Source organism: Chlamydotis macqueenii, chromosome 9, assembly GCF_036417535.1.
Source record: "Chlamydotis macqueenii isolate bChlMac1 chromosome 9, bChlMac1.mat, whole genome shotgun sequence".
Classification (NCBI taxonomy): domain Eukaryota; kingdom Metazoa; phylum Chordata; class Aves; order Otidiformes; family Otididae; genus Chlamydotis; species Chlamydotis macqueenii.
This window is the reverse complement of record NC_141564.1, coordinates 27,570,200-27,596,126: the sequence shown is the minus strand read 5'-3', so window position 1 is coordinate 27,596,126 and position 25,927 is coordinate 27,570,200. Positions and strand designations below refer to the sequence as shown.

Genomic DNA, 25,927 nt, shown 5'->3' with positions numbered 1-25,927 from the left:
TGAAGTGAGTGATTACTACATAACGCATGTCCATTGAGAATGTATTTGCTGAGGCATAAAGACCATGTCAGGGGATGTGCCTGGATTCAGGGATGGAACCCCTGACTGCTCTTTGCCTTTGCTGCTGCCAGCCTGCATTATTAATGCCTTTGCTCTCTGTGCAAAGCAGATGTTCAATTGGAGCAGGTAACAGTTTTTGTGCAATGTTACTCAGCCTCATGGGGGGGGGGGGGGGATGGGGGGGGAGTATTTTTTCCTCTGCAGGGTTGACTGAACCTTGCTATAAATGACCTGTTTGGGTGGATTTAAAATTAACTCTAAAAAGTTACCTTAAGCCAATAAAGCTAATATTCGTTTTGCTGCTTCTTATTGGTTCCCTATGAAATCTAATTAGAATAAAAATACGAAGTAAATTATGTTGTACTTTACAGAGAAATTTGCAAAGAATAAGTTGCTTCAAAAGGTCAATTAATGTCTTTTTTTCAGTTACTTGTGTGCCTCTGTAATAACTATCTCAGAATTACATGGCTAAACAGCCAGCGTATGAAAATATCTTACTGCTGTTTTCCTCTTTCCTTTTGCTGAATCTTACTCGATCTGAATTGTTTGGAGCTCAGTCAGTCATTGTAAAGTAAACCTGGTGTAAATATCCAGATATCCACTGCGTTCCATGGCCTATGAAAAGCAGAACAAACCCTGCCTCCCCCCCTCAACTAGGATTTCCATTTCTTTAAGCGAATGATCACTTTGGTTCTAGTGCTATGAAATTAATCCCTTGCGTTACTTTAAGTCATTTTACTAAGAGGACAAAATCTGACCCAGTACTTGCAGTATGGCAATTACCATAAAGATATATTGCTTCATACCTCTTTGAAAAATAGAATTTCTCATTACATTATTGTGAAATCCATTCACTTCAATCTTCTTGATGGTATATCCAAACCATCTTACCTTTTGCTTTGGAAGGACAGGTGAAAGCAACTCCTGTGGACTATAATCCTGTTTTTAGGAATCCTGGGTTTTCTTTCGTTCCCAGTGTACTCTTAAAAATCTGTTTGTATTGAAACAGATTGAAATGTTAGTCAAGGACTGATGCTAAGACACTGCAGATATTGGTTCTTCTCTTTCTTGCACTTCTTTTTGTCATGAATTACTGCCTTATAGATGTTTAACTGTAAAAGAGTTGTTAAGGGAGAGCTGGCTTTAGTGGATTTCCAGAATGTAATAGGTTGGTAGGAAAACGGTGGTGTAACGAGGACGATTATTCTGTCGGGGTGATTGCACTCTGACATACCTAAGGAGTTGTTAATACAGGAAATACACAAACCACGTCTAAATAAGATTTGAGTCAAATACAACTGTAACGCGTGGGACTTTTTCATTAACTTCAGTAGGCTTTAGATCAGGCACTTAGCATTTCTGTAATGAGTAGAGAATGCAGTAACAAAAGATGTGGCGTTGACTATTTTTGCAGTCCTAATCAATAAGCCTCCTTTTTTGAGTAATTCCACAGAATGCCATTCATGTTATACCAAAATCTGTTTTCTGTTGGGCAGTTGTGGTGTGGTTCCTTACAAAAGGGATTCCATTTTGGTCATACGAAAGTCAATGAGAGTTGGTGTCTTTTGTATGGTGTCTTTGTAACAAAGGCGAAGATGGCAAAAAAGACAGTAGTATGCCCATAATTTGGCCATTAGCAAATCTGAATATTCTGAAGAATAATAGCTTAGAAAAAATATAAGTTAAAAATGTTGTGAATTGGTATGTATTGTAGAATTTATTTCCAGAAATATATAATATTATTTCCAAGCCAGCTTAACTTTACACTAAAATGGAATCTAGGCCAAGACTGAAGAGATTTTTAGATCTTAAGTGCAATGAAACTACAGTGTAATCTCTCATTCCTGTAAAAAAAGAAAATATTGTAAACTCAGTGAAGATAGAATGCTGCGAAAGAAAGATGTGTGAGCATATTATTAAAAAATTAAACATGAACTAAGCAATTTTTTTCTACATTGAGTGTTGAAGTTTAGGATCCTAAATGAGTGGTTAGATACCTGATAAATTATCCAGAATTTGGGAGTTGCTGCATCCACAAGAGTTCTAAAGATGGAACTGTTTGGTTAGATGTTTAAAGATGGAAGAGCAGCTTAACTGTAGTCAGTTGGCTTTGAAGTGCTTTATGTACACATGGAAAAAAGCCCCAACATGTGCGACAAATAATAAGCTGTAAGAGTGCATGTCATTTTAAGCTAATAAATATTTTTAAGTGTCGTGTATTGAATTTTTCTGTACATATCTTTATATGCAGATTGAAACATATGATTGAGCAGGAGTGGGAAATAGATGTATCTCAGTGCCCTTTAAAAATTTGCTTCAGAGTAAGTGCAGTTCTGCAGTTTACTACATATTCCTAAATGGATGTATTTTCCTTACAAATGAGTTTATAACTGATCTAATTACTGTTCGTTACTGACCCATCTGCCTGATTGCACAGTACAATTACAGTCTAATACAGAAAACAAGTCATAAGGTACACAAAAGTCTTGTTTTATTTCGCTTTTTTCATTGTTTGCAAGTGCACAGCTATGTGGGATATATATGGATAGGTAATTCTGTGTTTCTGAAATTTTTTTATTTGTATGTGCCAAGAAGTTTGAAGGTAATTTTGCTTACTAAAGACTTTTCATACACAGTTTATTTAAGCAAGGTACTTTATTTTGCAGCGGTTTCTGTACTTCCTTTTTTCGCCGCTGATTTTGGTGTTTCTGAGACAGCTTCTAATATACTGTGACATGTATTTGAGAAAAAGATATCCGCAAAGTATGCCCTTTAAAAATTAAATCCTCTGTTCTTTGAGGAACATGTATCATGGAGGTGAAAGTAACTTGGAGACTAGTGATGGAGGCTCCAGGATTCACAGAGAAATCATCCAGGTCTCAGCGCTGAGGAGGGCTGGTGTTTCCAGTCCTCACTGCTACGTGGGCTTGCCTGCCTTCCCCAAGCCATGATGAGAGCAAGAGTTTGGGTAAAAGTGTTAATTAATGTGTGTGATAAGCTGATGGGGAAGTGTGGCAGATGGATCCAGTGGGCGCAGATGAAGCAGTTGGGCTGAGGGCTTGTTGCAGATTATGGTACAAAAAGAGATGAGGCTGTGAAGTTGAGTAAGGTAGGCTGCGATACATGGCCTTGACGAGAGTCAGAGGAATATCTTTGCTGCAGTTAGCCAGTATCCTGCTGGACAGATCTGTGGCCTCCATGTTTGAGAACTTCAGCATCGGCTTTATTGAGAAGACTTTAGCAGTGTGCTATCGTTTTTCAAGACTCTTATATGTGTTGAATGACTGTGGCGGGGGGGAGAGGAGGAAAGAGCTGTATTATTTACTTGTTGTTTTTTTTTTTTGATATATGATGCCCTTGACAGTACTGACTGGTTAATATTAATTTTCTGTGTTGAACACGATGCTAATGTGCTGATTAGAAGTGATCCATAAATATCGTTTGACTAATAGAAACAACAGAGAAAAGGAATGTCACGGCAAAAGAGGAAGTTATTTTTTAAAAACGCTATAGCTGGAATACTTCCCTGTGAGAGCTTACACTGTAGTTTCATTGCAGTTAAGATCTAAGTATATTTCACTGTGTTACACTAAAGGAAAACTTGTACTTCAGTGATGTAGGTCTGGCAGTGCTGGACTCCATTTAATCTCTCTGACTTTTCCTGCCTGCCCATGAGGGTGTTTTTCCCTCTGCTGCTTTCCCTTTATCTTCTCTTATTGTTGTATAGTAACTATAAGGGAAACTGTGGTTTGAAGTGGTTCTCATGTCCACTGTGCTTATTTTCTGAAATGCCAAATTACTGCAGTGTTAGGAAGTGTTAGTGGAAGTGTTAGGCATAGGCAAAAGGTAGATTCAGTAAATTGTGTCATGGCCATCATAAAATATGAGAAATCAATTGTGATCAATATTTTGGTAAAATGGGAGGCCTTTTTTTTGTATTCCTTTGCTCATTTGTTTAGGCTGCACAGGGAATACAAGAGCAAGCCTTATGAATGAGGCAAGAAAAGAATTGTATGCAAGTAGGCTTCTCTCGCCACCTTCCAAATATGTATCTAGTACCAGAATGGATAGCTGCTCGCATGCTATATGTTCCTTTTATTTTCATCTCTAATAGATGCCAAGTTTCAATTTTGTGTATTGTACTCTTGAAGTATTGAAGTGGTTAAAAAATCATTTTTGCTGAACAGTAACAAATGACAGTCATGATCCTGCGTAAGATCCTGTTCCATACTTTCCACCCCGTTGAAGAGAGATTCTAGATCAACACCAGGTATTTTATGTATTTTTAAAAAAATGACAGCACCTTTACAAAAGCCCAGCATAAAACTATTTCCATGAACATGCTTTATACTGAATATTTTTAAGTCTACAGAATGAGTTGCTATAGACTTCAGAGAATTGTGTGCACAGCAATATGGGATTCTATAGTAAAATACTTCTCTGAACTACAAACATCAATCCTGCCTGGTTTTGATTTTTTTTTTTTTTTTTTTACATTATAGTCAATGGTGTTTCAACATTGGAATGACTCAAAAGACACCTACTAATACTGCATCTAAACGCAAATTAACCCTGTTATTAATCAGTTGGTTCAGTTCTTAGCTTAGTTTTCTTAACACCTGAAAAACAAGGCTTGCAAAAATCCTGATTCAAGGCAGACGAGTACTTGCCTTCTGTTCTGGTGAGGTGGAATATAAGCCATGCCCTTATTTAAAAGCTGAAGTTACAGTTATTTTTGTATGAATGCTATTAGACTACTCCTGTAATTCCTCAGTTTCTTTTTTATGATTTTCTTTTTAATGAGGAAGTACTTAAACATGACCAAGACTAGGCTCGTGAGTTGAAGATTGTTTACAGGCTAAATGGGGAGCAGCTATTACACTGCATTTATTTGACAGTTTTCTGCATTTTGGAATGGAAAATGCTTTATTTATTTATTTATTTTACATGTGGAAAGAAAGTTTATTTTTCTCAGTGAAGTATATTGTTATGCACTTCATGAAAAATCCCGGTCAGGTTGCTTTTTAGAACTTTAAGCCTTGAATTTTTTATGTTTGTGCTTTATTTATTAATTACCTTATTCTGAACATGTAAACGGAAAAAATAGTACATCTTTGCCTCTCTGCTGTCACTGAACAACTTCATCTTACTGATTCCCTGGCCCTGAAAACTGAGTTTCATGTAATGCTCAAAATTTGAGCTGACAATAGCCATTTATCTTTTGTGCACCTCTGCTCCCTGATGAGTCGCTGGTTCTGTTAGCTTTCTGCAGCTTCCTTGGAAAGCAAAGCTCAGCTCCTTCGTTGCTGGTGCACAGCTCTTCGTTTTCCTGCTGTGATGGACGTGGTCTCCTTATATGTACTCAACCGATACGGAAGCACCATGCTGGGTTGCATATGAAAATTAAGTTTTTATTTGAAAACTGACTCTTAAATACCTACTGTAGGTCATTTTGCCGTTGTAGAAAAGCATTGGGTTTAGCAGCGTGGTATCAAGTCAGATTTTGGGCTGAGTTTCCAGTTATTCTCTCCTGCCATGTAGTTCCATTATAGTAAAGGAAAAGCTCTGTTACTGTTTGAGCTTTTGTGTTTAAAGGATGTCTCTTCTGAATTATGCAAAATCTGCCTGCTTCCTTTGTTTGCAAGCTTCTTGATAAGGTAGGGTAAGCTCATGACCCAAATAGGGGCCTGCTCTAGCTACACGTTATTGACATCTGCCCCGTTCTTTCCACCGTTTCCCAAAAACAATACTTGACAACTTGTGTGTTCCATCAACTCTTTTGAACAATCTCGGCGTGTGAACTGTGCCTCTGATTTGTCCCCAGCTGATCTCAGTCTCATGTATGTAATCTGGACAGCTCTACAGGAAGTAATATGGGAATTGCTGTGAACAAAAAAAAACAAACAAAGTTTGTGTTGAACAGTGTGTCATGGATTACTGTGTGTGTGTGATATGTGTGTGTTGAAAGTATGCAAGAGATTATTGCTGTGGCTATTAACTCTAGCCCTAGCACACATCAGTCTTACGCACTTAAATCTGACATCTCCCTCAGACCTCAGAGGGACGTGCAGCAGATGGTCCGGGAAAGACTTGATAGAAGTTGACTGGGAGATGAATAAGGTGACACTGCGGGGAATGGGAGTAGCGAATTGAGTTGGGAGGATGACTGGTGAGGTAACACTTGTGGGAGGCATGGGGTTCAGATTAGATGGAATTTGGAAGGAACTGGAAGAGATTGGAAGGAGATGGGGAAAGCTGCCCTGAGGGGCGATGGGATCAAGATGTGCTGTCTCACCCTTCTTTCTTTTACCTTGCAGTGACAAGATCACAGGGGCCTCATTTTTCTTACAGGGATCTCTGCCTTGCTGTATGGCTTTTCCCATTTGTATTTTGGTATATGAGAGAGTGAATGTTCTCTGCTGTTTCCGATGGGATCTGCATCTCCTTACTTGCCTAGCTCCTCTGCTGTACGGTAAAACCCAGGATCTCAGCTAGCCCTGAAGATGGTGACAATGTCACCTGCTGAGCACTGGGAAATTAAGAAGCAGCTGTGAAGATGGTACAGGTTGGGAACAGGCAGACTCAGTGGCTAGGGCTGCTATTGCAAATAGTTAACCAAAATATGCAGAGAGCGACAGAGTTCTTTGGGGCCACCCCCAGGATATTGCAGGCTGTATGTGGGGTGCCCATCCTTTTGGGCAGGGTGGGCTGTACAGTCCTTTTTTTTTTTTTTTTTTTTTTTTTTTTTTTTCCTGAGGCACTATCACTAGTGCCTTTCCGTGTCACAAAGTGTGTAACCAGGATGCAGGCACCCTGGCACCACGTGTTGAGCAGATGACTGCCCATGTGATAGGATGTACAAGCACGCATTGGATCATTTGACCCTGTAACTGTCCGGTCCCTCCCCCAAAGATGTGTTAGTCAAGGGACAGGAAAGCTTGAGGTTTATGGCGTGTGTGCTTCTACCCTTGTGGCAGGGAGGACTTAAGGGGAGAGGTGGGCTGGGCCAGAGTATTTCTTTTTTTTTTTTTTTTTTTTTTTTTTTCCTGGTATGCTGTAGTTTGGGCATCAAAAGAATGTTTCGTGGTCAGGAGATTGTGCAGCCTCTGTTCCTACCTCTTTATTTTAAAAGAAGTGCTTTGCACTACTCGCCTTTAATAATACAGCCTAATAGTTGGCAGTCTTAGACAGGAATTGGGGGATCTAGATTCAGTTCCCATCATTGTCTTCTAGGATTAAGATGTCCATTTCCATCGTCTTCTACGTGCTGTTCTCTTAGAAGCTTCTTGTGTCGCATATCTAAAGCCTTGACCTAAAACTAGGTTTAGGGAAAGGGGGAGGTTTGGCCCTTTATCATGATTACCTCCTGATGGTCCTGAAAGGCTGGTTCAGAATATCACCGCTCCAATGGTCAAGTTTTCTTTTCTCTTCCAACCTAGTGATTCCTGGTCAGATGATAGCTCCTCCCAGATTCTCTCTTCTCTCTCCAGAACTGGAGAAACTTTCCAGTTTTCTCCCGCATCCCACTGATGGGGAGTGAGCGAGCAGCTGGGTGGGCAGAGCTGCCCAGCGGGGTGAAGCCACAAGGACATAACCTGCTGGGGTAACTGCAGACTTTAGAGGGCCAGCATCTTCCAGGAAATTGGAAAGAACCGTTTGGATTGACAAAAGGACTCTGTTGTAAAGCCCTTGGGGAAAAATGAGAGAGGAATAAATCGACTTCTAAACAATGTTTTGTATTTTGTTTATATACTATATCACAACACTGTACGTAATGTCAGTGCTGTCAGTAATGTGTATCTTATTTGTGAGGTTTAAATTACAAAATAATATAAGCTTTCTCCTGTGAGTAGACTGTAATTCTTGATCATCATTCTGCTTTTTTACCCAGTTGTCTTTGTTGCTATTTTTCTGCCTAAGTTTTCTCAATAACTTAATACCTGTATAGTAAAGTGAATCCTATATTTTAAATCCTTTTATCTTTTAATAGGAATGATAGGGTATTATGGAGATAGCAATTGACACGTTTTATAACATTTTTATTAACCTGAAGGGAAAGTGAACGAGCTGTGGTCCTGATAAGGAAATACAGCAAAGTCAACTCTAATAGCTTCGAAGAACCTGCCCCTTGCATGGGCAAGGAAGAGGAGTTGTTTCTTCAACCCTTGGAGCTAACCGAGAGAACCAGTGTGCCCATGTTTGAAAAGGTCTGTAGCAAATCTGTTAAAGTTAATCCGATTCTCAATTATGTGCTCTAGGAGATGAATACGATGTGTGTGCCATTTGTCTGGATGAGTATGAGGATGGAGACAAGCTCAGAATCCTTCCATGTTCTCATGGTAAGCTGCTGTATTTTGTTTGGTATTTGTATTAAAACAGCTCTCTAAAACACCATGTCTAAAAGACACAGTGAATATGTTTGTTTTATAAAATTTATTTTTGCTAATATGCAGGAGTGTATATACAAATTGGGAAAAGAGCAAACTCTTTTTTTCCTCTTTTTAAAAGCAAAGAAGACTAGCATTCCCACTTCAGATTTTTCTTTAGATGTGCACATGAAAGAAAATCTGGGTTTGGCACTGTCCCCCAAATATCTGTATTTAACAGGGAAACACATTCCAGAGTTACTTTTTACATTAAAAAAAACCAAACAAACAAACAAAACAGGCTTTGACTTCCTTCAGGACAATTAAACCATGAAACGTAGTTCAGCCATTAGTGACCTAGAGATATGGAGGAAGGGATATAGCCTGTCCTGTAGCGTGGAGCCATGTAGACCACTGCCTTGACTGCTCTTGGGAGTCAATGTTGTCAGTGCAAAAATCAGTGGAATATTTTTACTGTGACAAGTTGTGCAGTGTCTGAACGGTCTTTCTCGAATACAGCCCACTGCAAAAGGTATATCTAGTAGTCACGTATCTGTCCACAAGACAAGACTGCTCTTAACTGCATACAAGTACAAGAAGTATTTTAAGAGCTTATATATAGAAATCTGAAAGAGACCTGGGCCCAAGAGTCTCCGTAAATTTAAACTTTTTTTTTGTAAAAGCTGTGTAAAATCGGTCAAGAAAGATAGGCTTTATCCTTCCTAGCTTGGGAGACTCTTTACCACTCAGTCCGCTAATCGTATTACAACCATTTTGGCTAGGTGCATTTTTACCCTGCTTTTTCTCATTAAATTCTGCTCTGACCAGGCACTGCAACAGCAAATACCACATCACTAAGAGATTTTTTTTTTTTTTTCAAAAAAAAAAAGAAAAAAAAAAAGGCAACTGGTGTTACAGCCTTACATCCACAGTGAACACAGCAGATGACAGACTGAGCTTTGTGGATCCTCAGTCATAAAAGACAATTTCTAAACAGGCTGACAAACGACGAGTGTCATAAGAGATCAAATCTGCAAATTTAACTAAACCTGGTCACCGGTATCAAAGGTTGCTGACAAATAAATTTTAAAATCCCAGACACCTCCGTCAGTTCTTGTGGAGAACATGCTGCTAATGTGCTTGAACAGATACTAAACACAATGTGCTTGCCCTTGTAAATAGGCTCTTTGGCAGCACCCTTTTTTTTTTTTTTTTTTTTTTTTTAAACAAGGCCTGTATGGTTGCAGTGCCAACTGTAGACCTAACTTAAAATATGCTAAACCATGTAGTAATTTTATTTAATAATAAGGTGCTTTGATACAATCTTTGTGGCGGTTAGAAGCATTATGAGGATGAAGATGGTGAGCATATCTGCTGCAAGGTGACTATAATTCCCAAAGAAGCTCTTAAAGTTTACTTCATCAAACATGGCCCATTGCGTGACTGCTCTCAGATTCATTCAGTAGAGGAAATAGGTGTTTATTGCATCTATACACGTCTGAGATCCTAATCTGTTAGGATGCCAACAAACTCGTAACTAAAATTCTCTGTATGAGTTAAATTCTAAAATTCTTACTGTGTTACTAAACATAAATGCAATTTAGCAGGTATCCTTGTCCTTTTCACTTAAATAATCATGTACTTGTATTTTGTTTTCTAACAGCGTATCACTGCAAGTGTGTGGACCCGTGGCTGACAAAAACAAAAAAAACGTGTCCTGTGTGTAAGCAGAAAGTGGTCCCTTCTCAGGGGGACTCCGACTCTGAAACAGACAGTAGTCAAGAAGAGAATGAAGTATCTGAAAATACTCCTTTGCTTAGACCGTTAGCCTCAGTTAGTACGCAGTCATTTGGGGCTTTGTCAGAGTCTCATTCCCATCAGAACGTGACCGAGTCCTCAGATTATGAGGAAGATGACAATGACAATATTGATAGCAGTGATGCAGAAAATGGAATAAACGAAGAAAGTGTAGTGGTTCAACTACAGCCGAATGATGAAAGGGAGTACAGAGTGGCAAATACTGTTTGAGGCTGCTAATGATGAATAGGGTATGAACAAAAGAGTTCCTAAGGCTATACTTTACAAACCTTTACGTAGGGAACATATTTTAATCTGTAATCCATTTGGTTTCTTCAGTAGGAGCAGCAGTTCATGTAGTAGTACTATGGTTAAATCATTACAAATAGATTTATTTTTGATTCAGGTATTCAGTCACACGTTCTGTCTTCTCAAAATGAACAGTTTAACTGGACTTCACAATGCTAATGAATAATGTTAATAGTTTATATCCATAGAAATAACACACAGACTCTAAATGTATCTTGTTGAAACGGGATTTGTCTGGAAGTCAATTTTTTTCCATCTTGTAGCCACAACTGGGTCATACCGATAGCAATATTTATTACATTTATGGTATGTGTTACCCCTTAAGCCCAAGAAAAAATATATTTGCATGTTTGTATAGTTCTCCTAAAAACTGTCACCACTACCGAAAGAAAAATATAGAACGGATCGATATTCTATATGCTGATGTATCAAAACAATGCAGAAGAAATTCCACTTTTATCTCAAAACAGTGATTCCAAGTAATTCTTTGGATTTTCCACAGTAGCTGAGTTTAAGCAATTCCACTGAGCAGTTCCTAGGATAAGGAAACGTAGGATATATGTTTAGTTTTGAGCCATTCACAAGGTAAGATCTACCGTAAACACATGAATTATCCCTGTGTGTTACTGTGGTCTAGTCTGGTTTCCAGTGATGATGTGGGAGTCGAGGGTGGGGCGAGGTGACTAAAACAGAGGTTTTGTTCCACGTAGAAAAATAATTTTAGGTAAATATTCTGTTGATCCTCAACTCATATACCTCTTACGAAAGAGCGTTTTATGCTGCATTGGTCAGCTAAACTATGTATATAGAAAAAAAGGTTCTCTTCAAATACCTGATTTGAAAACAAGTGCTTATAACTGTTTAACAGAACTGAGTACTTACCAGTGTATCATGAAAAAAGTAAATGCTATATAATACCTCTGTAACTATGTAGAAAGTAAAAACATGCATATACTCAAAATGCAGAGATTTTTTTTATATGGCCTTGAAGAAGGAAAGCTTGAAAGAATGTTAATAAACATGTTTTCCACTTTAAGTATGAAAAGGAGTTTATTGAACTTTTGCATTACTTACATTCCTTGTGTACTCTTCTCCATTTATTACTAAGGTTAAAGTATTTAAAGATGCAGAGCATGCAACTGTTGAAGATCCCCTAATAAACATGAACCTACGTTGTGCTGTGTGTCACAGTTCAGAGTGCTGGACTGATCAATGCTATATGCAGTAGGACTGAGTTACATAGAAAACCTTCATTTTTGTTCACTTTCAGTTTGAGGAGAAGGTTGAATCAGTGTAGGTCTGCGTGTGTAACTTGTATGGGGGAGAGGGAAGGACGACCAGAGTGCTGTTAATGTTTCCTGCCCACTGTGCCAACACCTTTTGAGCTGCAGTCTGTGAGCCTGCGTGCTGGAAGTCGGTAAATGCCAAATCCTGGGCTGGGCGATTACAGGTGAGGCATTTCCATTTGTTATTTCTGACCTAACACAGTGCGGTGACACCCTCCTTGCTTCAGCCTGGCAATGGAAATCCATTCTCTGGGACTGGCTAAGAGCAGAGAAAGTTTATTTTTCATAGTGAGGCACGGTAAAAACATAATAATGAAAGAACGATTCCTGCTGCCACCAGCAATCCTTGGGAGTAATGACAAAGTATTATTATACTTTCACCATGTAAAATTCCACTTCAACTTGAACATGTCTAGTTAAAGTCCAAATGTGAAAACTGGTTTCTGAAAACTTACTAAGCTGAAAGGTATTTCTTAAAATAGGTTCCTGCTGTCTGTATTTTATGAGTGCATGTGTTTATTCATAATTGTATTTCAGGCACCCCAAAACATGATGAGATCCAGAACCATGAACTGAAGGAAACTTCATAACATGTGCTGTATGTAACTCTGGTTGTACTATTTGCTGCAATGACAAAAAGTAAAATTAACTCCTTTTAGTGGTTCCTCAACCGCTATTCTCCATGCTGTACAGAGAGAATGTGCGCAGCAGAGGATATTCTGTTTCCATCACAAATATAGCGTGTGTGTTTTTAAAAACTGTTAAGTTTTCTAAATTTCCTAATGATATTAACATAAATTTTATTTCAGCAGCCCTTGGTAGTAAACATTGTAGTGGTACTGCCCCGCCATACCTCCCTTGTGCCACAGATACGGCTTACTTGTATAGTACATTAAAACTTGCTGGATCGTTCTTACGGCCTGTCCAAACCCACGGGGAAAGATAAATACGGATTTTTTTCTTTGAGCTATGACCTGCTATGTTATCCACATGAAGCAGCACCGTTTCCTCACCATACACCGTGAACAGCTGGCTCCCAGGGGTTTTCTGCTTACGTGAAGCCTGTTGATCTAACGTCAGTCTCTAGCGAGCTTCAAGAATAGGATTTGGTGCTTTAAAGAGGTTCACACTCGATTGCCTAGTTGAAAAAAAAAATTCCTAAGTAGTAGTGGCAACTGGTGTTGGAAGTTAAAAGTATTTCATGGGAGCTCTGAAGCATGTCATCTCTCTGCATAAAACAGCATAGGTAACTTTGGCGGTTATCACAAAATATTATTTGTATGGCCAGTATAAGTAGCTCCTTACAAAACAAGCTTGCACCAAACCTTTCATTATGTAATGAGAACAAAGTACTTGGAAAAGGAGCCAAAAGAGGATGGGAATTTAAACTTGCCCTTAAAGGGGAAGGTAAGCTTTCATTTGTTGGGGGGGGGGGAGGCTTGGGGGAGGTGGGAAGAATCAATTAAAAAGCAACTAAGAGAGTGATGGGTCTGACAAATGTTTTTCTTCACAGGCCAGTAATTGAGGAATGGAGAAGATTTAAATAGCAAAACAAACAACTCTCGCCCCCCTCAACAGTGCACAATGTTGGGAGAGTTCCAGGGCCAGTGTTTGAACAAACAGTAATGGCGGGTGCCTGCATGCAAAATAATACAGCGATCAAAATTGGATCATGTCTAAAAATGCAGTGCAGTCAGCACTTCGGAATAGTTCGATGTTTCCTCTGCTGAATTCTAACAGAATTCTAAGTAACGTGTTCATTATAAAAGTAAGACTCTCTGAAACGTTAAGTAAGTGGCTGGTATAATTAAAATCTGTCTGTGGATTCTTGTGGTGCAGAAAATAAGCACGCTGACAATTAACTTTGTAAGTGTACTTCAGAGAAAATAATGGACTGATTAGAATGACCTGGAAGTCACATTAAAAACTTGTAAAGGCCTGATATTCTGCACATAAATGCAGCCCTTACCATCTTCCGGTGTGTGCCATGCCATCTAAGAGGCGTAAGTAATGGGGGATAGAAGTAAACCTTGAGAAAGTGAAGCAACTCAGTCAACAGGGAGTTATCTTCCTGAGTTTAAAGAGAGAGTGAAGAACTTAAGAACTCTCCTTTAAAAAAGAGCCTTGGAAGCAATTCTGCCTCTTCTCTGTATTGCTCTTGGTTTGCACATCTTTCCTACTCCTTTCTCCTTACCTATTTTTTAAAATACTCATGTAGGTTCTGTTCTGATGGCAGTTCTGTTCTTTTACTTGCCTTGAATAAACATTCACTGCAAAAGGGAAAAAAAAAAAAAAAAGGAGGGAGGGTGAGGTGGGTTCCTAGCTTACATACGGTTGGGAACTGCTGCCATAAGGAAAGATGCACTAGTGCTAAAGTGTCTTGAGCAGTTGGAGAGCTTTTGTTGTACAATGGCAGGTGCTGTAAACCATGGTGAATGAGTTGGGGAGCTTGAGAGCTCTGCTGGACGTTGAAGAGCCAGCAGGTATTGGAGACAGCTGTATGCAAGTGAAGTTTCTAAAACCCGCAATGTTTTTCATGGACTAGTAAGAGGGTAAAAAAAGGAACAAACCACAAGCACAAAACCCATGAGAACTACACGAAAGTCAGGCATCTTCACTGGCGTAATCTGTGAAACCTTGTACGAAATCCTGAATGGTAAAATGGTGAGAGGTGGTACAGCCGAACAAACTGAGTGCCTACTGAAGTGGCTGGATCTGTATGGGGCTGGCAGGCTCAAGCCTAAGCGGTGCGATCCTGCCCATCACAAGAGGAGGACAGTAGGTACACAGTACTGCATGATTTGATCCAACTCAGTGGATAAAATCAGTTACTCACAGGGTAAAGATAAGGTATTTAACTGTGCATTGTCTAGTAACTTCTCGTAAGGAAAGAAAATACTAACAAACTTCTGAGCTAGGTCACAATTTAGTATTCAAAGCTTTACCGTAGGAAAATAACCCTTTGTATTTAAATTGTCTATTAATCTGGAAATGGGAGTTAAATGTAAAATGGGTTGAGTCCAGGTTACTCAAGAAAGGTATTTTAGGTAGACCCTAGCAAATTAGGTGCAGACACCATTCTGCTGTGGAACTTCAACAACAAATACACTTGGGAAAGTAATTTGAGCAACACCTAATTCTTACCAAGAAGTATACAGGTGGTACACAGACAACCCTTGCAGACACCTGCTCAGGAGAGGGGATTTGCTCAGAAAGGAACAATGTTAAAATAAATTAGGAATGGGATGGATGAAAAAGACTTGGTGTGCACCGCTAATGGCTATTTCTACCTCTGAGGTGCCAGCACAGTGAATTCCAGCTGCAGCCTTATTACAGAAAAACTCTGCGCATGTACACCCCACCCTAGCACCACTGCTCCCCGAGGCGGGAGGGAATAACAATCCTGCAGTCAGAATGCAGGTGCAATTTTAAGTTGGGTTTAGGCAAAGTTTATCTATAGAGCAAAACATGGAGTCACACACTAACAGTTTTACGGGGCAGTGAGGTTTGCATCCTCTGTACCAGTTACTACTACATGTAAACTTGCTTAGGGCTAGGGGCTTGTTCTGGTCTGTTCCAGCTTCAGTGCTGAGCTGGAAGGCACAGTTCAGACACTAAGCAACTCAAGGAGCCGGCGAAGATAAACACTTGGTGTGTCAGTTTTAGTTAACAAGGAGCTAGGGAACAAGGAAAGGAGCAGGTGCAGCTCACTCTGAGGTCAAGATGTAGGGGAAGACGGGGGAGATCAAAGGCACGGTAACAGCGGAGCAGCACAGAACTGGCACTGTCAGGAGCGAGGAAAGCACAGACTTGGCTAAAGATTAACCTCCCGTGGCTTGAGCTTTTCTTTCTTTCCCCGTGCCCCCAAGCTCCCGTTGTTCCCTATCACGTCTCACCAGGGTGTTTGAAGGGGCCTCATTTGCAGGGCCCAGGTTTTCAGAGTACTGGGGTAGCACAAGTACCAAAAGCCAGGTAGAATTCTTTTGGGGTAAGAGACCTTGGATCACTCCTTCCCTTTTCGAGGACAGCACGTTCTTGCCCTCATGAGCAGATCATGTGGCACAGGCTTCCTGTAGCACCTGGTTCAGAGATTGCACAGTAGGTATCTACACAGCACAGTAACGCCCTTGCCATGGAGGGTGCTAAACGTGGAGTCAAGTGACAAGACATCATCTCCTAATTTAAGATCTCCCCCAAAGACTGCCCGGCCTTTCACTAGAGTTCTATTATCTGTCTATTGTTGTCTTTCTTACAAAACTTACAACTGCACTCAGCTCTAGTATTAGTGCATCAGCCGTGCAAGGAAGAAGGGCCTCGGAAGATTCCTGTGGGGTGGAAAAAATAACCAACAGTCTGATTTTGTTTGGTTGGAATAAATTTATTTCATCTGTCTGTAAACAAGGTGTTTTTAATAGTTATGGCATTTTTTGAAATGCATATTAAATCAGATGAGTTAGACTGTATCCCAGATGTAACAAAGTGCAGGGAAAGAAACGGACAAATCAGCAACAAGAATTTGTTTAAATCTGTACATTATCCACAAGGCCCAACAACAGAAGCAAATACTAGAATGTCCCTAAAGTAGTGCCATTCGAAAGAAACCCTCAAAGTCAGTTAAAATCCATCTCACAATAGCAACAGTTCTTTTTTTTTTTTTTAACAATAGTATGGCACAGAATACATATTAAAAAATTCATCACAAGACAGCCAAGTCAGTTATTCCAACCAATACCATCTCCCATTTATTCTTTTGTCTAGAGTTCTGCAGTTCTCGTAAATGGACATACAAGTTAGTACCACGCCTGAACTCAGGGTTTGGTTACAGACATTTCAGATGACTGGTGCACAAGGCAGCTCACTCCATGATTTCTGCAGCAAGGGTGCGACAGGCCAAATGAAGATTTTTAAATTTGAAATGGCATCATTTTGACAGTTTCATTTTCAAACTACCAACCTTCATCCAAACAGTGGTTTCAGAGCAGCAAAACTCTTTACCAGTAAGTGATCTGGCAGAAAGACTGGAGTCAGTCAGCGCTCCCAGTATAACTGAAGGTGGCAGTTTTCCACAATGACATTGCAGTTTTATATTAAAAAACAAAAACAAAAAAAACCCCCATGACCCCCAAGCTGCAAATTAAAATTGGTCCTATGAAAAACTGAAACCAGACACACTCCAGATGGTTATGTTGGGATATCTAATGTCCATAATGGCAGCCTTTTAGAATTCAACTACAGAACAGGAGCTGGCAAAAAAAAAAAAAAAAAAAAAAAAAAAAGTGCCTGAGCTATTGCAATGATGGAATGTCTCTGGGGACTCGTTCAGGATGGTGGCTTCAAGGTCAGGGGAGGAAGTGCATCTGTACCCTTTCATAGTTTTGTGATTGCACTCGTTAAGCAGTACAAGCTTCAGACATCATGAGGGAAAAATAAGACTTAAGTCTACAGTGAAGTGCAACAACAAAACTAATGTAACGTTAACAGCTTCTGCGTGGCAAATGGGTTAAACCAGGCACTATAAAAATGGGTGTAAGCAAACAAATGTGGATTTTTTTTTTAAAAATAAGAAAAAAAAAAAAAAAGAGGGACAGAAGTAAAGATATGCATGCACTTTTTTCCTCCCAACCATGCTCTATGAAAGGAAGACTAGTGAGCCGTGTAATTGCTCAAAGTGCTGAAGAGGCATTGATCAAATTAGATTGTACGATCGGCACCTTGTTTAGTATTTAAGTTGTTTTAGTTGTCAATATCACACTAACTGCTAAGACAAAGCAAAGCCTACACTTGGCATATTCCCCTCCCAAGAGTTTGTCAAGGTATCATGCATATCATCTTTGTGGTGCAGCAATGGTGCCAGAGATGGGACTTGGTTACATACAGTGGTTAACATATAGATGAACAAAGGGTGACTGGAATGGTGACATTAGGAAATGGGTAAATAAAAAACACAAACTACCATCTACAGTCTGGTAGCACTGAGCACAACTGGGTGGTGGTGAAGACAGTTGCTAGGTGGATGGGGAGAGGCTGCTTAGACGTCAGACCTCCTCAGGTATAAAGCCAGTTCATATGCTTTCTTGTTGAGTGTCCCTCCATGGACACCTTCCTTTCCCATGACTATAACCAATGCTGGAGTACACAAGGAAACAAAACAGAAATGAACAGAATTAAAGAAAAAAAAAAACAAAACAAAACACCTTTCCCCACCAACAAAGGGATACAAAGGAGACACAGGTTCATACCCCATCACCCTGCATTGCTAATAAAGTTTCCAGAATGTAAGGTTTAAAGCTCACCACCAGGAAAGTTTAATAGCAATCTTCCCCTAATACTTAACAGTCTGCCTAGCAACTAGAACCCAGAGTCTCTCAAGTATTTTGCCATTGAGTATGCCTTCTTATTCAATCCGCCTCCATGGACCCCTTCTTTGCCCATTACAAAGACCAAGACTGAAAGAGAAAAGAAAAAAGTTTTAAAAAGAGTGTGTTAGACAAGGAAATAATGCAAGTTTCAGGCAGTGCAATAAACACACTTAAATTCAAGATTTAGTATTTGGGTATTAAGCTAGTTCAACATGAGTTTTGCAAAAATACAGATGTAGGCAGGGCTGCGAGTAGGCAGGAGTTATCCTCAAGGATATTACAGAACTATATAAGTCCTAATAGCTCACTGCGAAGAAAAACGCACCCAGCTATCCCAAAAAAGCATCACAGTGCCTCACCGCCATCAGCACCATCCATCACCACCCAGCCAGGAAATCCTGGCTGCATCTTCAAAAAACAAGGCGGGGGGGGCGGGAGGGCTGTCAGGGACACAGGCAGCAGTGTATGTAGAAGAACTGTGACTCTGAAGAGCAGCAGCAGAAGTATTTTTATATTCCTACCTGTCGTGGTCACTACTGGTGTAAGAACCAGGGTAACTGCCTTGATACTAGCAAAAAAACCCCACAGCGCCAGACCTGGGCCAAGACTTTTCATGCAACAATACAACCGTAAAACATGGTTTTTGCAGAAGACAAAATGCAGGGAAGATTTTAATGCTAATTCCCTCCGTTTTGGTGAAGTGTCCCGATTGTGTCTTCAACCAGTCACCACCACTTGCGAGTGGCCAGCAGATGTCACCAGCAGGTACACAGACACAATAAGCTGTGCCTCCCCAAGCACAGTAATTGTTTCCCAGCCTAGGAAAACTCTATCTGGAGATACTGCAGTCAGCCTGCCTACAGGTGATCGTACATCTCCATAGCAATTTGCTCACAAAAACCTTAAGACAGACAGTTCTCGTTGGCATTTCACCATCTGCAGCAGAGCCAGAACTCTGCTTGTTCCACTTCAGCCCCGCAAACGTTCTTCCTGTGTCACTGCCACTCGGCTTTAGCCTACAGACAAATTTTGCTCTAGTTTTGCTTTTGTACTTATAAGCAGAAGTCCGTTGCTCACCAATTTGTTCCACAGCCAGCCAAAAAATGCTAGGCCAGGTCTTCTGAACACAGGGCATACTGCCTGTAGCCAGCATTCTAAGGTACGTTTTTCATATCCAGACCTTGTGCCTTCCCCGTAATAGGTTTTACTAGAAGTTAAATGAGGAGCACACAGAGCAGGCGTACTAGCATAAAGCAGGTTTCTCAACGATACCAAATCGGACGGGCTTTTTTTGCCTGAAGACAGACTTCAGAGAGCTCAATAGGAAGTGCAAGAAGAGTTAGTGCAGAACTTGTTAAAAGGCAAGTAGCAGTAGCTTATACAAGGAACTCGCACCTTTGCAGAATAAACTTTCCGTTGAGAAGCTCACAGCAAAAAAGCTCGTTTCACTACCAGTCACTAACAGATCCCTACCGTAAGCTTTAGATACCAAGTTATCGTATACTCGGTAAGCTTACTTGTAGCTGGAGTCTGCTCGCTTTCTCAGAGATGTGTTGAACCATTTCACAGCCCAGCGCCCAGCTGTGATCGCAGGTGGGGACAGGGACAAGTGTGATTCCAACGCAGAAGTCTAGTTTGTCAGCCAGACCGCTGCCATCCCACCCCCTTAGGTGACCTCCTGAAATGAACCACTAAATACAGGAGTCTGGTTTTCTTAATATCTGGCATCTACGCTTAGGGTCATATTCTTAATCGAGTGATCTGAAAGTGAACGTGATCATGCTTACCTCGGCCAGCTCTGCCTACAGCAACATTGTATGTCGGCTCACCACCTTGACTCTTTGTCCTGATGTCCATTGTGCAGTCACCATCAACATAGAGGCTATCTCTGATCACAGAGCACTTCTTTGCACCAAGGGTCAGACCATTGGTGAAGAACCCCTCTCGGTCTTTTCCTACAATCATATCTATTTCTACTGGCTGTCAAAGAAAAAAGCCCAGAGTTAGCACCACAGTATTTTATTGCTTAGTTTCCACTTAGAAAGCATCCTATCTTGTGTCGGGAGGAAATTTCCCTTTTCTCCCACCAGGACGTGCTCCGGCTACAGGGCTTTGTCAGTCACAGTTTATACCGCCCGGTTTACTGCCACCCGGAGCAGCAGAACCGCTGCCTCAGCACGCCTCGCCGCCCAGGCCCGCAGCGCTCCCGGAGCCCGGCTCCCGCTGAGCAGGCGCCGCGCGGGCCCGGCCAGCCCGTCCCCGGGCGGTCAGCTCAGGGGCCGCCCGCCCGAGGGGCCTGGCGCGGAGCTCGGGCAGCTCCCCGGCGCGGTGGCCCCGCCGCCCTCTGCAGCAGCCGGCAGCCGGCTCCGCGCCGCGCCCCTCCCCTCTCCTCTCCAGGCGCGGCGGGGCCCGGGGCCCCGGCTCCGCGGCGGAGAGCGGGCGCGCCGCCACCCACCGCTGCGGGAGGGAGCGCGGCTGCGGGGGTCGGGCGGCGGCGCGGCCCGGTGAGGCGGGGTGGGGGGGCGCGGGCCCGGCCGCGACGCGGCGGCCTCAAAGTGCAGCGTCACGGCGGGCCCGACCGCCCCAATCACGGCCCAGCACTGCGCGGCCGCCGCCGCGGGCCCGCCCGGCCGCGCTCCGCCCCAGCCCCGGGCCCGGGCCCCGCCGCGCCTGGAGAGGAGAGGAAAGGGGAGAAGAGGGGAGGGGCGCGGCGCGGAGCCGGCCGGCGGATCGGCTGAGGCAGGCCGCGCCGCAACGCGCGGCCCGGCCCGCACGGCCCTTATGTAACGGCGGCACGGAACCCGCACCGCCGGGCGGGCAGCGGGAGCGGGGCCGGCGGGAGCGGGGCGGCAGCGGCGGGGGCGAAGGACGGTCGGGGGGAGGGGGGGGGGGAGGCGAGGGCGGAATCAATGGCAGTGCGCCATCTTGGCGGTGAAAAACATGGAGCCAGCGGCGCGGTGGGCATTCACGAACGCCTCCTACGCCGCGCACGTAAGCCTCGCCGCAGCGCCGGGCCCGGGCGCCCGCCGCCCTACGCAAGCCCCGCCGCGCACGCCCCGCGCGGCCTCTCCCGCGGCCCCCGCGCCGCAGCACCGGCGCATCGGGCCGCGGCCCCCGCCCCCGCCGGCGGGAAGGGCCCGCTCTCCCGCGGCCGCGGCGCCGCCGGCTGCCGCAGACAAAAAAAAAAAAAAAAAAAAAAACGGCGGCGCGCCCGGCCTGGGCCCTCGGCGGGCGGCACGGGCTGGCTCTGCCGCCGCCGGGCCCACCGCCGCCCCGCAAGGTGCCCCCGTCCCCCGGGCGCCGCCGCCTCGCCCCGCCGCGCTCCCGCGGGGCCGGGCCGCCGCCGCAGGCGGGCTCGCCCTTCCCCGCTCCCTCCCCGCCTGCCGCGCCGCCGCCCTCACCGTGATGCTCTGGAAGATGCCGCCGGCCGTGGCTGCCCAGACGTACTTGGCGTCGCAGTAGCCCACAATGGCGGCCTCCTGGCAGCAGCCATCGCACATCAGGTTGTCCACGTAGCTCTGCCAGCCGGCCATCTTCGCGCGGGCGGCGGTGGGGGCGAGCGGGGCGGGCGGCGAGGCGCGGGCCGGGCGGCGGGGCTGGGCGAGGCGGTCCCGTCCCTCTCCTCTCTCTCTCCTCTCCCTCCTCGACGGCGGAGCGAAGCCGAGCGCTGCAGCGAGCGGCGCGGCCCAGCCCAGCCCTCCGCGCTGCCGGCGCCGGGGGGCGGAGGGGAGGAGGGGCGCGGCCCGGCACCGCCCCCCGCGCCGCCCGGCTCCGCGCGGCCGAGGGGGGAACGGCGGGGCCGCTGCCGGTTGAGGAGCGCGGTGCGGGCGGGGAGCTGGGCGGCGGGGTCCGCTCCCGGTCTCGATGCCAGTCCCCGTCCCGCCCGGCTCTCGGCAGCGGGCGGGTGCGGCGGGGCCCGGAGCTGCTGCGGGCAGGCCCGGCCCGGCGGGAGAGCAGAGCAGAGCGCTCTCTGCGCTGGCGCGGAGCCGGGCGGTTGGCGGGCCCCGGCTGCGGCACGGCCCGCCGCCCCTCGCCGCCCCGGGGGGCCGCCCGCCCGCGCCCGGTGCCTCCGCCTGCTGAGCCCGGAGCGCCGAGCGCGGCCGGGCCGCGGTGAGTACCGGCCGGGGGGCCGCCCGTGCGCCCTGCCGCCTTCTCCCGTCGGTCCTGGGCTGGGGAAACGCGAACGTGGCTGGCTCCCCGAAACTGCGCTGTTCTCCGCTTCTGGAAGCGCGGTCCTTGCTGGGTAAATCCGTTATTTTTCAAGATCGATCAAGCACATTGACAGTGTTAGTTGGCTAGAGCAAAGCACAGCCTTCGCCTGAAAACGCCCTGCTCCACTGTGCAGACGAAAGTCTCTGTCACGAGGCTCCGCTCCCCCAAGTCCATCTCTTGGGGGGCAATGTTAGCTCAGCTGGCTGTGGTTCTCTTTGATTTCTATGCGTTTCATGTCGTCTTCTGCGTAACTCAGCAGCTATGAGTATCCTTCAGGGAAGCGCTGCTGGAGGCGCTGCTAGAGACACTGCTGGTGACACTGCTGGTAGCTGGCCGGACCCTGCTGCCCCGCTCGCCTCGGCGAACGGAACCAGTGTCCCCTCAATGGAGTAAGATGATTTCTGTATCAAATCGCTGGTCTTGTACCGAGCCAGTGGGCCCCTCATCTTACGTACTAGCATGTTGTATTTTGTTTCTGCATGGTTTTGTAAGTGGTGATTTCAGGTTTTGTTCTTCCAGGTTCCACCAAGTTTCTGTTGAAACAATCTAATTTCCATGTTCCTTCATAAGAGGTCGAGGTCTGATGCCAGTGCTTTGCTGCATTGATGTTTGGCCCTGGGCAGGATCAGTGCTCAGAAGACTGTCCTGCTACAAGTTGCAGGCATGTTGCCGTGTTTTAGGGCAATGGCTCTGCCTTGCTTAACGTTGAAATTTGGGGAGTGTGTGTGGGGGTCACCTTCCATTAGAGCAGGGTGGTTTTGGCCCTCCTTGGTGTCTGTTCTGATTCTCTGTGGAATGCAGACAGGTGGGATGTGAAGTGGCTGTCCATGTCATTAACTTTGAAGCTTTAGTTCAAGAAGTTAGATCTTACACCTGAATATGCCCAGGCATAGCGCACAATAATTGAATCTGCCTTTTCCTGAGGTTATGTCCCCCAGGAAGAATATTCACCGGGTATTTGTAATGAATATCCCTACAGCATACTTCAGAGTATTCTTAGTCCTTTTAAAACCTAGTTCAGTTGTTGCAGGAGTGACTGTTGTTTAGATACTCATAGAGACTGCTTAGATTACCAGATACTTACAAAAGAGCTTATTTCCATCTTTTAGTTGAATTCCGTAAGTATTTTCTGTTTTGTTTTCACAGTGGCTTTCCCCCTCTGAATTTGGACAGCACCAGAACTTTGCTTTATCCTTTTCCTGACATCCATGTATACCGAAACCGTCCTCGTGTCATTGTATCTACCAATGAGTTATGGGCTTTAAACTTGCTTTTGGTTTTTTGAATAGCTAAAGCTTTCTGTGAAGTCTGGGTTGCCTTCGTCATTCTCTCTCCATGGGAATGAGAAAAAGTTCTCTTCTGCCTGAAGTTGCCATTGAGGGCCGCTTCTCTTTTTTAATGCTCTTCTGTAGGAGGTCCCAGTTTAACACTGTTACTTGCACAGAATGCAGTGCATCCATCTTAAATGAACAGGAGGTTGATGGGTTCATTATTTTTAGAGTTCAACCAGAATGCGTTTGGTTTTTGTCTGTATGGGGTTTGGATTTTTTGTTGGTTTTGCAAGCTGCAATAAGGATTCCAAATTGTTTCACTTTAATAAATGGATTTAATAAATATAGAGGCAGACATCTTATCACCCTGAACCCAGGGGCAGGCCTTGGGAATTTTGGAGCTGCCTGTTTGCTAGCCTCACTGTCCTTTGATTAATGAGCTTGGGCTTTGCATGGATGGCGTGCTGCTTGGTACAAGCGTGGAGGTATCTCATGCAAGAACCTGCGGGTTTCCAAGCTTTAGCCAAAGGCTGTGCCGCCTCTTGCCTGGAGGTATCTCACCTTCTTGCATGCACCCTTCCACGCACTTGTCCATGCCTTCTGCCCGAGGACCAAGCATGTGTTTCCGAGCCCTCACAACCTAATGTCCAGTCCTGTTCCGTGGGAGGCAGAGACGCAGCAATCACTGCCAGCTAGGAGCTGGGCCAAGTCTGGCGGGAAACACTGCTGCTTCAGCAGTCGCCAAACTGCTGCGTGAGGCACCATGTAGTACCTGAAGTGCCCGGGATTACAGAGCCTGGCCAGCTTAATGTGTGATGGGTTCAGTGCTTTGCCTCTTTGATGAACCAAACGTTTCACTTGGATGTCAAAGAATGCAGAGTGGCTCTGGTAATATTACCACTGCTTTGCGGGTAATATCACCTTTTTTAATAGCTGCGTAAACCAGGTGATCAGTAGTGTGGGTGCTATTTTGATGAGCAGATTGTGTTTGCAATACAGGGAACACAGTTGTCTGCTTTTAGTGATTTAAATTGGAAATAACTGCACAGAAGTCTGGGATCTCCTGAACATAAATGGATAGATGAGAGTAGAGGATTTGCCACCTGCTTGGTAGCTTGGCTTTTAGTCGTGTTATTTGTGAAGTAACTCTAGCAATATATTTAGCAAGTGAAGTCTAAATTGGGTTACCGTTATTTAATGTTATGAAACTGCCAGGTAGCCTGTATCATTTCCAGATTCAGCAATCACCAGTGCTATTTCTAAAAATCATAATCCTTTAATTCCATTTTCACTATTAGGTGCCTCATTTGGTCATGTTCTGTGTTATACAATCATAATGCTGTTTGTGTAGACACTACTGCAACAGCGCCTTTGAGACTGTTTGATTTAAGAAAATGAGGAAGTGCTCTGTATGTTAAAGATTGAAAGAGAGAGGAGTTCCTGTTTTATTTTTTGTTACGAGTCTTAATTGGAATCTGAGACATTTGTTAAAAGAAGAATTTATAGATAAATACAAATATTGTTGTTTCAAATGGATAGATGCAGTGGGTCATTTAAGATCAGTACCTAGACTGATGTATGAAGTGGTGCTGTCTGAAAATAAGCTATGCATGTACGATAAATAGTTGCTAAGTTGTGGTTTCTTATATTTTAGTCTCTTTCAACAGTATACCTGGTAGTTCTTCTTTCTGGAAGGTATTTGCACGCAGCAGCCACAGTCTGGATTTTTTTATGCAGCTTGTAAGTAGTCTTTCTGCTTCAGTTCAGAACTTTGTCTAAAATTTATGTTGGATCACATCTAAGAAAAATAATAATTTGAAAGAATTTTAAAGTATGCTTAGCCAGCATGTACTATTTATAGCTTTGTGAGAAACTTGGCTGCTTTTATATTAGTAACATAAAAGTTGAAAATGGCCAAAAACTTGAAGGGCATATATTTTGTAAGTAAAGTAACTCGCGGTTTTCTGTCAGGCTTTGTAACTGCCAGAGCTGCTGCTGTGCTCAAAAGGATTGGACAGCTAACGGTAAGATTTCTTATTGTGTCCCAGGTTCTTCCTGTTTGTCACCGAACTGGCCCTTTTGGAGAGAACTTTAACCAGCATTTGTGTGTAGACAGGAAGGGCAAGTGACCATCAATGGAATCAGCTTGACTTTGTTGTGGGAATTAACCTTTACAGAGCCAAAGCTCATTCGATGCATCGTTTGTCTCCAGCGTTACCACCGCTCACGTCAGTTTGCGGTGCTGCTCTGGGGACTTCCTCTCCAGA

General features: G+C 44.1%; 2 protein-coding genes across 7 annotated transcripts in view; one reads left to right on the top strand and one right to left on the bottom strand.

Moving 5' to 3' along the window:
• Window positions 1–11,722, top strand: part of RNF13 (ring finger protein 13) — a 42,100-nt gene extending 30,378 nt beyond the window's left edge. For all 5 annotated transcript variants that reach the window (XM_086755145.1, XM_086755149.1, XM_086755146.1 and 2 more), the window contains 2 exons: window positions 8,319–8,399; window positions 10,090–11,722. In XM_086755145.1, the coding sequence (XP_086611271.1) occupies window positions 8,319–8,399; window positions 10,090–10,454 (446 nt within the window). In that variant the 3' untranslated portion in view covers window positions 10,455–11,722. The remainder of the gene's footprint in view (window positions 1–8,318; window positions 8,400–10,089) is intronic.
• Window positions 11,723–16,175: 4,453 nt separating this feature from the next.
• PFN2 (profilin 2) lies at window positions 16,176–21,889 on the bottom strand. 2 transcript variants are annotated; one of them, XM_086755151.1, is made up of 3 exons: window positions 21,579–21,889; window positions 19,965–20,157; window positions 16,176–17,944 (listed from the first exon to the last, which is right to left on the bottom strand). In XM_086755151.1, exons 1-3 carry the CDS (start codon window positions 21,708–21,710, stop codon window positions 17,847–17,849), a joined length of 423 nt encoding a protein of 140 aa, XP_086611277.1. In that variant the 5' UTR covers window positions 21,711–21,889; the 3' UTR covers window positions 16,176–17,846. The 2 variants fall into 2 exon arrangements, with proteins under 2 accessions (XP_086611277.1, XP_086611276.1); XM_086755150.1 differs by lacking the exon at window positions 16,176–17,944 and adding an exon at window positions 18,036–18,264 and having other exon boundaries at window positions 21,579–21,888.
• Window positions 21,890–25,927: the final 4,038 nt, after the last annotated feature.

Coding starts and splice junctions, on each gene's coding strand:
- PFN2 (XM_086755151.1), bottom strand. CDS start 21,710: ATGGCCGGCTGGCAGAGCTACGTGGACAACCTGATGTGCGATGGCTGC. Junction 20,158..21,578: donor GCATCTTCCAGAGCATCACG/GTGAGGGCGGCG, acceptor TTTCTTTGACAG/CCAGTAGAAATAGATATGAT. Junction 17,945..19,964: donor TGTAGGCAGAGCTGGCCGAG/GTAAGCATGATC, acceptor TGTGTACTCCAG/CATTGGTTATAGTCATGGGA.